The sequence below is a fragment of the Culicoides brevitarsis genome, chromosome 3 (genome assembly GCF_036172545.1).
Source record: "Culicoides brevitarsis isolate CSIRO-B50_1 chromosome 3, AGI_CSIRO_Cbre_v1, whole genome shotgun sequence".
NCBI classification, from domain to species: domain Eukaryota; kingdom Metazoa; phylum Arthropoda; class Insecta; order Diptera; family Ceratopogonidae; genus Culicoides; species Culicoides brevitarsis.
In genome coordinates, this window is record NC_087087.1 from 28,324,198 (window position 1) to 28,341,108 (window position 16,911).

Consider the following 16,911-nt stretch of genomic DNA (forward strand, 5'->3'; position numbering starts at 1 on the left):
GGAAACGCAACCGCTGCAGGTAGCCAGACAACAATTTTCCGTATATGCCTCTTTTTTAAGAACAAAACGCGTTTCTCGTGTCTCGCAAGAACGTTTCTTGCCTTTTTCTTGCTTGCATCGCACACAGAAGTCACTTCACATTATTATTACATTGTTATTATTGTGTACATTTTTTATTATTATCCGGTAGCTAAAACGACAAGAAATAAAAGAAGAGCAAAAAAAATAATCAATTTTTACAGTGAGTGCACGATTATTATCGTCGTCAGCACAATCTCTTTCGCGTTTATTTTTTTTTGTCCTATCTTCTTCCAAAGAAAGTCAAACTTTGCATGGGACATAAAATTCACACATTCCGTCTCTCTCTAAATATTTCGTTTAATGAAGCAATATCCGATGTCGGTCCAGATGTCGAAAAAAAAATTATTTTAAAATCTGTCACACACCGTAAAAAAAAAGTAAATATGAAAGAAAGAGAAAAACATGAAATAAAAAAAAAATTATTCAGCATCAACATTAATATTTTTATGCTTGTTTGTTTGAATGTCAATTAGTTAAAAATATTTTTTATTTTTTTTTTCTTTTTTTATTATTTTTATTTTCATTCGGTGTTCATGTTGTTGTTGTTATAAATCATTTCTCATCTAAGCACACTTGAAATTATTTAATAATAAATTATTTATCATTTTTTTATGTTCATCCGATGAGAGATAAGACATTTTGGGACAGGAAATGAGACAATTTTAGAAAAATAATTATCGAATGGTAAAAAAAAATTGTTGACATAAAAAATTTCTGTACAAATATCAATTAAATCTTAACATTACAGCAAAAAAAGTAGTTCTTGTTGAGTTTATTGACTGTGAAAAAAATTTGTTTCTCTAAAATTTATTTTTAAAAAATATAATTAATTAAAATTTTAATAAAAAATTAAAATAAAAAAATAATAAATTATATTAACTAAATTTAATTAATTAAATTTTTTTTAATAAAATAAAATTTTATAATTTTTAATTTAAAATAATTTAATTTATTTAATTTTATTTATAATAAAAAAAAAAAATAAATAAAATAAATAAAAAAAAATAAATAAAAATAATCAAAAATAAATAATATATTAATTTATACCTAATTTAATTAAAAAATTAAATAAAAAATTGTAATTAATTTTTTTTAAATTTAAATTAATTATTAATTTATTAAAAAAATATTAAATTTAATTTTAAAGAATAAGTTAACTAATTTTGATTCAGTTAATGTTATAAAATTAATTTAATTAATTAATTTATATTTTTTTAATTTTTATACAAAATAACAACTAATCATGTTATAAAAATGGTATAAAAATAAATAATTTAAAAACCTAAAATTTGCAATAAATACCAATTTTTAAAATTTGCCCCTTTGAGGTATGCAATGTACATCGCATTACAAATTTTCAATTTTTCATGTGTTTCAATGTAAATTTTTAATTTTTTTCAATACATAAACCTTCTTATGGTTTTAACAAACCTTTTACAAAAAGCCGTAAATTAATTCATAAACCAAAACTTGAGTTATTGCGTTACAAAATCAGTATGGATTCATCAAAAAAACGCAAAACATGTAATTTTCACAATCTACCACAGCGACAATTTTCCACACTCACTCATTATCAACTATTAACAAGCAATAAAAGTATTTTGATCTATTTTGACGTACATTATCATGAAATAATCTTGACTTTAGCATTAAAGTGCTACTGATACAATCAGTTACTTTTAACAACTCCACTGCGCGAGAGTTATCTGACAAAAAAATACTACTTCTATTACAACTTACCTGGCAATAAAATTGTATTTCTGATGTATTTTATATTATTATAAAGAAAAAAACATTTTTTTTCTTCTCTCTCTCACTCCGCTAAATGTTGTTGTTGTTGTTACTTTTGAAAAAAAAAAACAGACAACCCGACAATTAAATGCATTTCCCTTATACTACGGAGAAAACCGTAGCGCTTAAAGTTATTAATTGGCAATTAATGTGGGTGTTGTTTTTAATATATGGCTTTTAACAAGAATAATATTAACACTTTACTTGAGGCATGTAATACCGTTTATCATTTGCCATTTGGTTGTCTAGAGAGTGCGCAGCGACAGACACAATTGATACTTTTTCTCATATATGGGACGCGATACGGATCTGAGAGATGTCTTCCCGCCTTCGTTTTTGACTTGAACCTGACGAATCCTGAGAAATTTTTCGAAAATTATGACATTAAAACTTCAGCACCTCGTAAAATCATCAAAATTTTCACACACAAAAAAAGTCAAAGTATCACCACATATGTAAATGAGTGACAAACATTTTAATTATCGCAAGTGTCGAGTTGTTGGAGATACTTTTCATGAAAACATTCATAAACAGTCATTAAATGGAGCTCGTAACAATAAAAATTATTATTACGATAATTTTTGTTGACAATCGTCTCCATTGTTCAGCGTTCGTTAATTATCATTTGAATTAATTATGACATGTGTTACGCAGATATCGCTTCAAATTCAACATAAAATAAAATTAACAAGCGGAGTAAGATGATACCTCTATCTTTTTTTCTTTTACAAATAATGACGCTCATTTGGAAATGGCAGAAGCGACTAAAAAACATTCAAATAATTTGTTAAGTACATTTTTTTCTGCGCATTCATTAGCGGAGTTAAGTTTACAGGGTTCATGTCATGTCTGCCTATCGGATCGTAAAATCACAAAAGAGACATAGGTACAGATAAGATACCTTTTAATAATAGAAAATTATCTTGTAATGTTAATGGGCAAATCCACCCACATTCGCAACATCATTGTGACTTCTTGTGTGAAATGTTGCAAAATTTTGAAGTGCATTTTTTTCATTTTTTGAGTAAATATGTCTGTCTGTGTTTACTAAAAAGACATTTTTTGAACATATTTGGTATAAAAATTATTATTTTTAATCGAAAGTGGCATAAAATATTTTTAAAAATTAAAAAATTTAACTTTTTAAAAAATTTTGACGTTAGATGGCGCTGTTAAAATTTTAATTAAATTATTTTCTTACTACTTTAAAGATATTTTTGATTAAAATTAATAATTTTGAAATAATTACTGTTAATTTTATTGAATTTAAAATAAAAAATTGAGGTTTTAATAAAAATTTTGACAGCGCCATCTAACTTCAAAATTTTTATAAAACTCATTATTTACCAGTTTTAAGGTATTTTTAATTAAAATTAATTCATTTTGAGTCGATTATTGTTAACTTTGTTGGATTTATCATTTAAATTGAGCTTTTACTAAAAAAAAAAATTAACAGCGCCATCTGACGTTAAAATGTCACAAATTTTGATAAATTTTTTTTTTTAGCACTTTAAAGATATTTTTGATTAAAATTAATAATTTTGAAATAATTACTGTTAATTTTATTGAATTTAAAATTAAAAATTGTGGTTTTATTAAAAATTTTAACAGCGCCATCTGACGTAAAAATTTTTATAAAATTTATTTTTTTACTATTTTATATAAAATTAATTATTTTTGAATAAAATAGTATGAATTTTATTAGAATTCAATAAAAAAAAATTCAAAAATATTTTTGTAACTTTTAAAATTCTAAAATGCGACTCAGCTATTCCTTTCGCGAACAATTTTCATATTTTACCGTTATTCCTTTTTATGCATTATTATAAATAAAATTGTAGTAAAGATTAAAAATTTGCGTTTGCAACATAGAAACATACGATAATTCACGACTTTTGTCCAATAATGCTTAGTAAAATTTATTTATTGAGTGCATTTAGACTTCAAGTCTGGACAAGAGCAACAACAACGTTCGACATACATTCAATACACTTCAGACCGAGTCAATAAAAAGCAACAAGAAACAAAGATAAAATCATGTTTCATCCTAATATTTCTGTGTAGTTGTTGTTGTTGTTGTTGTAGACGAAAAAAAAAGGTATACAACACTCCCATTTTGTAGCGTAAATATTTAATGTTCAAATAAATTTTATTGTCTTATGTTATACAAAAGTTACACACATACTCATAAAATTATTATTGTTAAATATTACGACGTTCGAACTTAACTAATGTGTTTTGCTTAGGCACTTCTTTTTAAAATACTCATAAAATAATTGAGTTGTCGAACATGTTTTAATCATCAATATTGTGCCGATTTTTTTTAAGCTTCTTTGATTGAGAATTTTTTTAATCCTGCGAAAATTTGCTCCCAGGCTTCTTTTTGTCTTCTTATTTTATTAAAAAAAAAATTATTAATAATAATAAACCTTTGTCATTTTTTTCACTCTTTTCACACACAAACCACGTAAAACTTACATGACAATCCTCCTTCCGTTGCCTGTCTCACAGATATTAAATATCATGGTTTTCGGGTTTCTTGTGTTCTTTACGTGATGCGTAGGTACTAAATACCTCTTCATCTACTCCATCAACATTGTTCAAATTATTAAAAAAAAATACAAATATTTTATAGAACGAAAAACACTTGTATTTGTTTTGTAATCCGTTCATGCCCAGTTAGAAATTTTATGGAAAAATATTTTTAATTTAAATTAACAAAATAAATTATTAATTTAATTTAATTAAAAATTAATTTAATAATTGATTTAAAAATTTAATTTTTAATTATTTTAAAAAATGCTTGGTTTGGATTAACTCTACAAAAAAATTTTTTCTGATTCTTGAGTCTTGAAAATTTGCTTGGTTTGAATTAATTGGAAAAAATTCAAATTTTGCCTTGAAAAATTTGATCTGAAATGAAAAAAAAAACATTTAATGATTTTTAATATTATTTTAATAAATTAATTTTTTTATTTAATAAATTTTATTATTTTAATATTTAAAATAAATTTTAATTTTTTTAATTTTTGTTAAAACAAATTAAAATCAAATAATGAAAAAAAATTTAAAAAAAAAATAAAATTAAATAAAAAAATTATTATTTTAAAATAATTAATAAAAAAAAATAAAATAATTATAAAAAATTTAAAATAAATTTTATTAAATAAAAAAAATATAAAATAATAAAAAAATAAATAAATTAAAATAAAAAAAAATAATTAAAAATTTAAATTTTTTTAAATATTAAAATTTAAATTTTTAAATTTAAATTAAATTAATTTTTTTTTAAATAAAATTATTTTTTTTAATTTAAATTAAAATAATTTATTAATGAAATCATTTATTTTTTTATTATTTTACTTTAATCTTACCTTTGAATTTTTTTCTTAAACAAAAATTTTTTTAACTGGGTTGTTACGTCGTAATGACCTGCGAGAGGAGTAATTATCGACGTGCGTGGAGTTTTTACCGAAGTTTATTAAAAAATAAAAGAGATGATGATGAGGAGAGGAGTGGATAGTGAAAAAAAAGCGGTTCAAGTGTTATTATTATGATTATTATCCGAGAAGAAAAAAAAATATTTATAAATGAGAATATAATGAGACAAGTATGATAAATATCATTAGTTAAGGGATTCAACTGGAAAAATGATCGGAAGTCATTACGTTGGCCCGAATTAAAAGGTCTTAGAGCCCTAGATAAATGCGCAATAAATCTGAATTAATACGCGTCGCTGTAAAACAGGAATTTTTCACAGCATGAAACTTTTTGGCTTGTTGCACCATGTCCATAACTTTATTTATTTTATTATATTTTTGTTCTCGTGTACGGTCCTTTACATTGTATGATATGCTGGCGGACTGCAGCAATGATGCAGCAAAGAAATAAAAGCAAAAGAAAAAAAAAATCTCGAACAGCGAAATATGTCACATAAATCTTGAATATTATTGTGAACGGATTGTTTGTTTGTTTGTTTGCAATCGCATCGAGCGATGTGGTGTGCTTGGACATTCGAAGATGAATTACCTCCATGTTATTTTTTATTTTTTGTAGAAATATTTTGATATAATTAATAGCGGTCGTCTCTTTTTCGATGGCTGTGAATCATGGGGACTTGTTACAAAAGCAGCATGACTTCAATGTCAATCATTTCAATCAACGATGGCGAGCTTCTGGCTTAATTTTTATTTTTTTTAATTCAATTCTAACATTTTTTTTCTAATTTCAGTTGTACCTCTCGATTTGTGGGCGAGTTTTGTGAATACTCGAACCCCTGTCAATCGGGTCCCGGGCCTCGTTGTCAGAACGGAGGCACCTGCGACGTTACCTTCCGCGATGGAGTGCCCAGTTTCACGTGTCAGTGTCCCATTGGCTTCACCGCTAGCTTGTGCGAGATTCCCGTGAAGAATGTATGTGACTCAAGTCCATGCCAAAACGGGGGCACGTGCAATTTAAAGAGCTTGGAGAAGTTTACTTGTTCCTGTCCACAAGGTTATGGAGGTAAGTTTCAATCGAAATTTTTTTTTCAATTAATTCATAAAAAAAATTCAACTTTTCAGGCCAATATTGTGAGAAACAAAATCTGTGCGCTTCATCGCCATGTCGCAATGGAGCCACGTGCGAATCCATGCCAAAGGGCAACTTCAAATGTCACTGCCCCGATGGCTTCAAAGGAGCAACTTGCAGCGAGGATATCGACGAATGCAAGAAAAATCCTTGCAAAAATGCCGGAAATTGCGTCAATACCCATGGATCGTACCAGTAAGTAAAACATTTTGTGTTTTTTCACGATTAAACTATTAAATTACTCTTGCAACATGCATGTTAAGTGCATTGTAAAAAAAAATCACAAGAGAGAATAGACGAAAAATTGCCAATGCAAAACGGCAGTAACAAATATGGGCAGAAAAACGTGTGGAATGAAATTGTTTAATTTCATGTTTTGTGTGTTCTCCGTGTGTCATTTGCTTCGTATTTTGCCATCAGCCGTGATTTTGTCTGTTAAGAGACCTGATGTTGTTACAGGTAGCAATCAAATTGTTGCCTCTTGCTAAAATTAGTTTTTCTTTGTTTTTTTCATCGCTCTTCTTACCCGTCGTCGAAAGAAAGTAGTCTGACTGACAGAAATTGATCAGTAAACGATGATGACATGATCTTTGAAACGAGGCCAAAGAGCATGTGAAATGGATGCAACATTGTCAGTCGGTAAAAAAATATTAATTACCTAATTCAGCAAGTAACAAGCCCTTTTCGTCATAGAAAAGTTTCGTAAGCCAGCGTCTCTTCTAGAAACAATAGGAACGTTTTAATCTTGCGGAGACAGTTGCAGCAGCGACGACTTGGCATAACATTGTAATTTACATGATGTTGAACAAACATGTTTTTTTTTTGCCAAGACAGAACTGCAACAATAAACTTGTCTTCTTTCACCTCATTGTGCCTCATTGTTTGCAAAGTACAATTTATTAAATAAGATTTTTTGTTTTTGATGCAATTTAATTGTTTCAAGCAGTAACTGGCCAAATTTGATATTTCGACGCTTGAAAAGTCGAGAGATTCTCTCACAGTCGCCTTTTAGCATAAAAAAAGTCGAGTTTCATTTCCATGCGCACTGATTTCGTGCCTTGTCTATGCTAATGAAGTACATGATATTATTCAAATTATGTCTCATGAAATCTTCATAAATGTTAACAGACACGGCAGAACATGCAGCGACTGGCCATGACACTGATTAATGCAGTTCTCTGAAGGAGGACTGAAAGTGAAAAGAATCTTTTCGTCTTTTTTAAAGCTTGGTTTGGATTAATTGGAAAAGATTTTCAGATCCTCGAGTTCCTGAAAAAAAAATTTTTTTTGCTTGGTTTGAATTAATTGGAAAAGATTTCAAGATCCTCGAATTCCTGAAAAAAAAGTTTATATGCTTGGTCTGAATTAATTGGAAAAGATTTCAAAATCCTTCCTGAAAAAAAAATTTTGCTTGGTTTGAATTAATTGGAAAAGATTTCAGATCCTCGAGTTCCTGAAAAAAAAAGTTTTTTTGCTTGGTTTGAATTAATTGGAATTAATTGCAAGCTTTCCAAATTCTGTCCATGAAGCTCCTGAAAAAAAAAACAAAATGGCTTTTTAATGTTATTTTGATACGAATTTAAATCTTACCTTTTTTACCTGTTAAAAAAAAGAGTAGCAATCACTTCTTGAGTGAGCTTAACTTGCGAAGAACGTAAAGTAGTAATTATCCGAAACAACAACAGATAATTTAAAAATTTACTCTAGATACGAGTGAAGTTAAGTTCAAATGATACGAAAACGCACACCAGAATTAATCTTTGTCTTGTTTGAATTGCAAATAAATGCGAGAAAATAAAAGTTTTGTCCATTATTAACATGCATGCGTCTTGCGTGTAAGAAAAAAAGAGCAAAGTCGTCATGTCAAGTACTTGATTCACCTACTTATTTATTTTTTTTTTCATTTGTTTTTTTTTTTTTGGGATGAATTTTTCTTATCCCTGAATAATGTGAGAGTTGAAGAGCAGCAAAGTAATTAATGGTTGTCGACTGCTTTTTTTTTTCTCCTGTTGTTTTTGCAATAGTCAAGTTTAATGTGCAAGAAAGCACAGCAACGAGAGACAAGGAATTCTCATTTATTCTCCAATTATTTTCCAATTCCTTCTTCGTAACGTAACTTTTTTTTTTGCCCGCGCTTCCATACTTGAAAGCCGTCGCTCTCTCAAATGATTGCCGACATTTTTGCATTTCATTTAACAATCACTTTGATATTATAATGTGATGCTCCCTTTTATTGTTTATTTTATAAAATCATTTTATCATTGTTGCTGCTGCTGCATATTTGACATTTATTGACGGTTTTATTAATGTTATTCATGATGCCAAGTGCGGTCAGTTTTTTCCTCGCGATACAATTTTGCGACACTTTGATTGACAATTCATGAAAGTGAGGTGACCATTTTCACCAAAGAAATTTTTTCACACGGCTCATAAATAAAAAAAGTAAAATAAATAAAAATTACCTAACTTGTTAATTAATTAATTAATAAAAAATTTATGGTAATAATATTACGTTGTTGGCATTTAAATTGAATATTTATTTATTTTTTTTAATTATTATAATAATGAAATGAAAACAAACAAACAATAATAATGGAGTAATCAAAAGTTGTTGAGGCTGTTGTCATATTGTTGTCTACATAAATAGACTGTGTGAATTTTTTTCTTGTTTTTTTTATTTTTGACCAAATCTTCATTTATTGTTTTTTTATTTTAAAAAATATTTATTTATTTGATATTTATTAAAAAATTTAATTTATTTTTTTTTTAATTTTTATTTATTAAATTTAAATATTTCAGATAAAATTAAATAAATTAAAAAAATTAAATTAAATTTTTTAACAAATAAAAAAATAATTTAATTTTGATAATTTTTTTTAAATCAATTAAATTTCCTCTTTATTTATTTTTCATTAAATTTATTTCATAAAAAGTAATTTTTTTGCCAAAAAAATATTTTTTTTTTAAAATAATTAATTATGAAATGATATGGATGAATAAACAAAAAAAATAAATAAATAAAAAATAATAAAAAAATAAATACAATAATTAAATAAATTAATTAAAATAAATTAATTTAATTAAATTAATTTAAATAAATAAATTAATTTATTATTTTTTTTTAAATTAATTAAAAATAGTTTAAAATAATTTTTTTAAATTTAAATATTTATTTAAATTAAATTAAATTTTAACTCATTTTTTAAAGTTTTAATATTTATTTAAAACAATTTAAAAATAAATTTTAAATTAAATCACTGACAACTTACTTGCTTTTCTATGACTTTCCTTCACAAAACAAACTTTTAACTTATTGGCACATTTTTTGTTCACGGTTCACCAAACAGGCAAGCGATGTGTTTAAAAGATTTTGTGTTTGTGTCAGTTATTTTCTTTTATTATTATTATTCATGGCTATTGAATCGTTCACCACAGTCATTTTATTTTATAATTGATGTTTAAATTTGTACCGCGCGAAGAAATTACCTCTTCAAACAATTTTTTACTACAAAATAAAAATAAAAAAAATTATTCAACGACACGATCGACACTTTTTCAAACATATTATTACTATTTTTTATGTTTTACATCTATTAACTTTTTTTCTTTTATTCACTCAGTTTTAAAATTTATTTATTTAAACTCGAAAAAACATTTAAAAAATTTGTCGTAAGGACAAAAATTCACCTAATTAATGACATCACTTAAAAATCCGTTAGTTGTTCTTATTGCCGTTTAACTAGAGAAAGGCAGTGCGATAAAATCTGCGATTTTTTTTAAAATTAAATTAATATAAAAACAATAAACTTAAAAAACGGTAAATTATGAGAATTACTTGAAAAATTTTAATCAACATTTTTATTGAACATCTTTAAATATAATAAAAAACGAGCCGCAAATTTTTGAATAAATAACAAGTTGTTGCACCACATGCGGTCGCAGCAAATCACGACCAATTAATTTTGGTGCGACTTTCAGGACTTTTATATGATAAATCATCCCAAATTTGTCCATAAATCACATTTTTACTTTCATTTTGCGTCATTTTCACGACAAAAGTTGACTTAATTTCGTCTGAATTAATTTGTTGAATGACAAAAATCTCTCACTTTTACTCTTATTTCATGTTTTTTTTTTATTTAATGTGTGAATTTAACACTTCATATTTTTCATTTTTTGGACAAAAAATACAAAACAATGGTTTTTAGTTAAATTTTAACACACAATAAACGAAAATTTATGTGAGAAGATAAAATTCTAACAATTTTTCAGCAATTTAATAGAAAGATGTAAGAAAATTATCAATTTTAAACGCACCACGATCTCATATTTTACACGAGACGCGCTAATTTCGTTCTATAAAGCGGCTTTAATCGCGCGCATTCATGCATATAAAGTTAATAATTGTCATTATTAGTGCAATAACGGATTAAAAGCAGGGAAATTATGAAAAATTTTCGCAAACACAAAAAAAGGCAAATAACAAAACGAGTCTCGTAATGAAATAAATTATTCAAGTACATGTTCCAAGTATAATAAAAGTAAAAAAAAAAAACTCAAGACAGATTTTATGTGGGTGACCAAGAAATTTATTCTGAAATAAAGTGCACGAATCACTTCTGCACACATTTTGCCTTTTCGCATTATTTTCTCCTTGAAACCTTTCTGAAAACATGCATTATTACTACTTGTATGCAAATTTTTTTCGGGATTTTGTTTTGTTCCTACGTTTTGCAAAGTTGCAAAGAAGCATTGAGAAAAGACGTGAACGCAGCAAAAAAAAATGTCACTCTCATAAATTATTCATGAGAGCATTGTTTGGTCATGTTTTGATTAAAAATTGATCGTTTTGGGATCTCTAAAAAGTCGTCTACTAATTGTGGACTCAGCCCCCTTTTTAATGTTGTCACACTAATGACCTTTTTCCTACTCTACTCTAAGTAATCGACCTACACTCGTAGATAAAAAAAAACTGATTCGAGATCTAACAGATAAAAATAATTAGTTAGCTTAAAACATTTCACATGACTCAGCCAAACCTCACCCTTTTTTGTGCCTTCGTTGATCGTATATTTACGGGACAGAACAATAAATGTGCTTCGTTAAGGTTTTTTTTCTGTTTCCTTTCTTCTTTGATATAAAAAGCTTCTATCGCCTTAAGTTACCTATTACCTATAACAATGCAAGAAAGAAAGAGCAATCATAAAATTTCAGCGTCTATTTTTTTGCGTTGCATTTCGCATTGGATACAACAAAAAGTTTTTACGATTGCGTGATTAGCTTAAGGGCACAAATTTTTAATATCGTTCTTCAGTTGCTTCTTCTTCTTCGTTGCTTTTCATTTGTGGCTCTTTGTTCATGTTTTTTTTTAACGACGACTGACCTTGTGGATAGTTCCAAGAGAAATTTTCATAATGAGTTCATTAGACATTTGCGCACTCGACTGAATGAACTGTGTGAAAATCTCCACTGATAATAATCACTTACTTAAAATCGATTTTTGGAGTTTGAGCTTAAGGTTCTTAAGTTTTAAAGTCAAACTTCAAAAATCGATTTTAAATGAGTGAATTATCAAAGGTTTAAATTCTACTCTAGCGGCGAGAATTGGAATCACAGAAACCTCGTATGTTTGCTATAGAGCTTCGTACTGAAAATATTTCACTCTACGTTCAGTATTTTCAGTACGAAGCTCTATAAGAAACATACGAGCTTTTTGTGAACCTATAAGACGTCAAATCTCATCGTTAGAGTAGAATTTTGATAAGTTAATTTGAGTTTTACTCTAGCGGCGGGATTTGTCGTCAAAGTATTTTCTAAAAGCCACGTATGTCTCCTATAAGACCTCCGTACTGAAACTTCTGAACGTAGACTGAGGTATTTTCAGTACGAAGCTCTATAGATAACATATGAGCTCTTTGTGAATCTTCAAGGCGTCAAATCTCATCGTTATAATAGAATTTTAGTCAATTTGAGTTTTACTCTAGCGGCGGGATTTGTCGCCAAAGTATTTTCTAAAAGCCTCGTATGTCTCCTATAAGACCTCCGTACTGAAACTTCTAAACGTAGACTGAGGTATTTTCAGTACGGAGCTCTATAGAAAACATACGAACTTCTATGATGACAAATCCCGCCGCTAGAGTAAAATTCAAACTGACTGTTACGATCGACGAAACAAACAACCGATTAGCATCGTTCGTTGTCAACTATCGTTACTCAATACTTTTATCAGCAAGTAATATCTGACAACTGTAACAACTTACCAAGGTTTACGCGAAACAGATTTTGCAATATCTAACTGATATCGACACTCAATAAATTTATTGCCAAAAAAAAAAATGTCACACCACATTCCTACGCATGCAAATCCACACGAGCTCCAGTTTTGTATAATAAAGTGCTTTCATGTAACGCAAAAAAAAAGAACATTGTAACGTAAAAACAAAAATAAGTGACACGAAATTTATATCGGTCATTAAATGCAGGATTACAACAACACACGTCGGTTGTTCGAACGAGCGGTTCGATTCAATTTTTACTTTGGGATATCGGACAGCAATCAACATCTTAATTTATTTTTGTACTCGTCTGACGCAACGGATGTTAAAAATTTACAGATTCTGTCTGATATTGAAAGTTTTTTGTTTCATAAAACAAACAACATGAGCAGAGCATAATCAACACTCTGTTTCACGGTGGGATGAACGAAAATTCTTCCAAAACTCCTTTTGAAGTTTAAAATATTTACTTTTTGGGAAGCACCGTGAATTAAATAAGGGCATGTATCTCGTTAACGACCAAAACTGCTTTTTTTTTATTCTGTTCTGTGTTTTTCGGTTTCATTTCAATTTAGTAATAAAATGCATTGAGGGGATTAAAAAGGTCAATCACTGCACTTATGTTGCTTTCTGTATGTTTTTTTTTTGCGATCCTACAGTAAGTTGTTGCATGAGGAAGCGAAACAATATCCAATACACAAAGCTACAAGTAATTGACGTGGACACAAGCTTTTGTTTTAATTTTTTCCTTCTTCTGATTGTCTTTCGTGTTCTTCTCGTGCATATGTGTCGCAGCATCGAGCACAGCAAAAATATTAAAGTTAATAATGTAATTGCCCTGTTTTGAACCTTTTTACTTATTTATTCATAAAAAGTTGAGTTGTGGCCCATTAAAATATGAGTAAAGTTCATATATGGCTTTGCGCATCCACAGAACTGTATTTTTGTAAATTGGATGAACATATTAAATGAAAACGGAGGACGGATATGAACAATATGAGTTATGATGAAATATGATGGGAATCACTCTGGTTAACGGTTCATTCCTGATGATGAGTTTAATGATGATTTGCCCCAAAAAAGTATAAACAAAAAATTGAGATTAAATTTGTAAAATGCATTTTTAACTGGTTATGATGAACCGTTGACAGAAAGCTTTCAAAAAAGGGAATTTTAAGTTAAACAAATATTCAAATTCAGTTCCTCCAAATTTTTTAAAATTTATAAAACTTAAAATCAAAAGAACAAGAATGTTCTAAAAATTCTACCGAATTTACGTAGAAAAAACGTAAAAATGTTGAGTCACGAACTTTAACGCATTCTCAATTTACGTTTTTTTTCTATTTACTCAAAACTAGAAATTCCATAGCAAAGACATTATCTATCATTAAAAACCGTATACTCGGAAAAAATCATTTCCTTGAATTATTACTTTGATGTGTTTCCTTTTGAGTGAAAAAAATTGTCTTATCATTATTTTTTTTTAACCAAAATTCAGATTGAAACTCTGAATCAGAATAAAATGAAACGAACACTGACCTTTCCCGTGTTTTTTTTCTTCTTGTTTGGTATCTATCTATAACGAATTGGGTACAATAAAAATCTAGAATTTTACGGGGCAATGTCTATCTCTCTATAGTGAAGGAATACAAAAGAAATGTACTTGCCAGATGTTCTAGGTAGTTATGATCTTTTATTCAAATTTTATTGCACACCTGATTCTGATCTATACTTATAAAAGCTGAAAGGATTCTAAATTAGGGGTTTCACTATAACGAACGACACTTTACTCGATTCACATAAAAATCTAAAGAAATAGTTTTAAAAAAAATGCCTGACAATTGTTTCATGACCAAGGCCATGTTCTTGCCTAATTTAAATAAAACACTACAACACGAACATGATCATGTCAGCCATTTCCATGCATATCAGATCAAGTACTTGGTAAAATAAAAGAACTGAAGAGATAGAAAGGTAGCGTGAATTGAAGAAAACAAAAAAAAAACGAGAGAATTTAGATCGCGGTGTAATTATGTTGATAGAAAGGAAAGAAATGAAACGAAGATTGATCTTCTTTTTGAAAAGAAAGAAATGATGTGACATGATAAGGATTGGGAAACAAGAACAACTCACAACAAGGGTCACGATATCGGAATAAATTACGAGCGGAGAAGGATTTTATATAAGAAGCCTTTGTTCACGTTAACAAAAAATCATTGATCATGAGGATCAATAAAATCTGTAAAGAGAGGAAAAATAATTATTAAAGTCAAAGGTTTTTAGCTACTTACGATCAAGAGTCATCGGTTTATCATCCATCCGTTTCTTTGTTAAATCAATTGTACCTAAAAAATATTTATAATGGGAAATCTTACGCGAGAAAAAGAGACATTGGGCAACAAACGACGGCAGCATGATCTTAATTGTTGAATTGCACGCAATAATTAATCGGCACACTTGGCTCGTTCGTTCGCCTTACTGCCTTACTGTGTCTTGATCGTGATATCAATCGATCAGTGGTAGTGCTGCTGCTGCAACGAATGACTGGCATGATTCATTTTTCGCTCTAACGTTGTTGTTATTCGAGAGTGCGACACTCGCTTATGGTAATAAATATTAATCAATTGCACTGTTGGATTTCTCTTGTTCTTTATTTTCTTTTTCTTCCTTCATGCTCTCTTCATCTTCATTTGCATACATGTACTTGTGTCTCCAACATTTTTGTTTGTTTATATTTCATATTATTACGACACCATTGAATATGAGTAATTTATGCGTTAACGGAATGACCACTAATGAACCAATATTTGTAGACTTTATTAATATTTTTATTTTATTTTTTTTTTTACTTTCAGATGTCTCTGCAAGCCCGGGTATGCTGGAAAGAATTGTGAGTCGCGATATGTGCCATGTTCTCCATCGCCATGCCAAAATGGAGGATCATGCCGACAATCCAGTGACTTTTCATATGAATGCAAATGTCCGCCAGGTGAGTAATTTCAAATAATAACTTTTATTTTGAATTTTTTAGTGTTTTGAACCAATTCTCATCCTCAAAATGTTTGGAATACCCTCTTAAGGGACACCTTTGAGCACTCTTGCTCTGCTGCCGAGAATATTGACGAGTTTTAACGATACAAATCTGAACATTGACGAAATTTTAACAATCGATAATATTAATATGGGCCTTTTACGCATATTTTCCACGTGGACTCCTCAAGTGTTATATACCAAAATTCTCAGGATGAAATAAGGAATCAAATTAGCCTTGCATAAGTGTTATCCGACTCCATTCGAAAAACACAAAAGTCTCCGAATATTAAGTTTAAGATCAAATGTTTGCTTATTGATAGAGGTACTGAGTTTTGGCACAAATCGCAATTGTGACAATGTACCTGAAAAATTGAAAAATGCACTAAAAACTTGCCTCGACTGCCTTCAAAGACCTACGCACATTGTTGTTCGTCGAAATGAAAGAAATTTTATTCATTGACGTGTAACGAAAGTATTTTAATTGATTTTAGTACAAATCGTTAACATCTCTTGACCGACCAATGTTTTACATGACTTGACTTGAATGTCGCTCGAACTTGTTTTTAGAATGTTTTCACATGTGAGATTTAGTGAAAGGTCAGCGGAAATCACACAATTTGACCGAATTAGAAATGTCAATCTTGTCAAAATAATTTCACTTTCTCATGACAACGTGATTAATGACCTGCTGATGACTTTTATCGTTCAAGCTCGGGCAAAAATCCTTCGTGCAAATTGAATTACTTACAATTGACTTACATTGTACTGCAATTCGCGCAATAAAAAAAATGATCATATAAACCTAAAAAAGAGAGAGAGAGAGAGAGATTAACAATATCTGCCCCATTACCTTTTAAAGTTACGTCGAGTTATATATTACCTTTCGACAATAAAATCGAAATCTCGAATGGATTTATGATCGGCATTCTTTATATTAATTATGCACGAAAAGAGAATAAAACCACAATAAAATTAAAAAAGAGACTCATTCAAAATAATCGCATTCGCTTTTTTTTTCGCTGCTGCTGCGGTATAAAGTAGCAGTTCTTCTCTCTTTCATCTCATATTTATTTGCTTTTGTATGGCAGCCAGACAGATTAATGGAATGGAAAGGGAGGATCGAACTGTTAGATAAGCGATGCTTTATTGATGATCAGTAGTA

General features: G+C 28.7%; 1 protein-coding gene across 1 annotated transcript in view; it reads left to right on the forward strand.

Moving 5' to 3' along the window:
• The window catches only part of LOC134833201 (neurogenic locus Notch protein), an 89,559-nt gene that overhangs the window by 47,713 nt on the left and 24,935 nt on the right, over positions 1–16,911 (forward strand). The window contains exons 3-5 of the mRNA XM_063847441.1: positions 6,104–6,375; positions 6,435–6,636; positions 15,572–15,705. Coding sequence (XP_063703511.1) covers positions 6,104–6,375; positions 6,435–6,636; positions 15,572–15,705 — 608 coding nt within the window. The remainder of the gene's footprint in view (positions 1–6,103; positions 6,376–6,434; positions 6,637–15,571; positions 15,706–16,911) is intronic.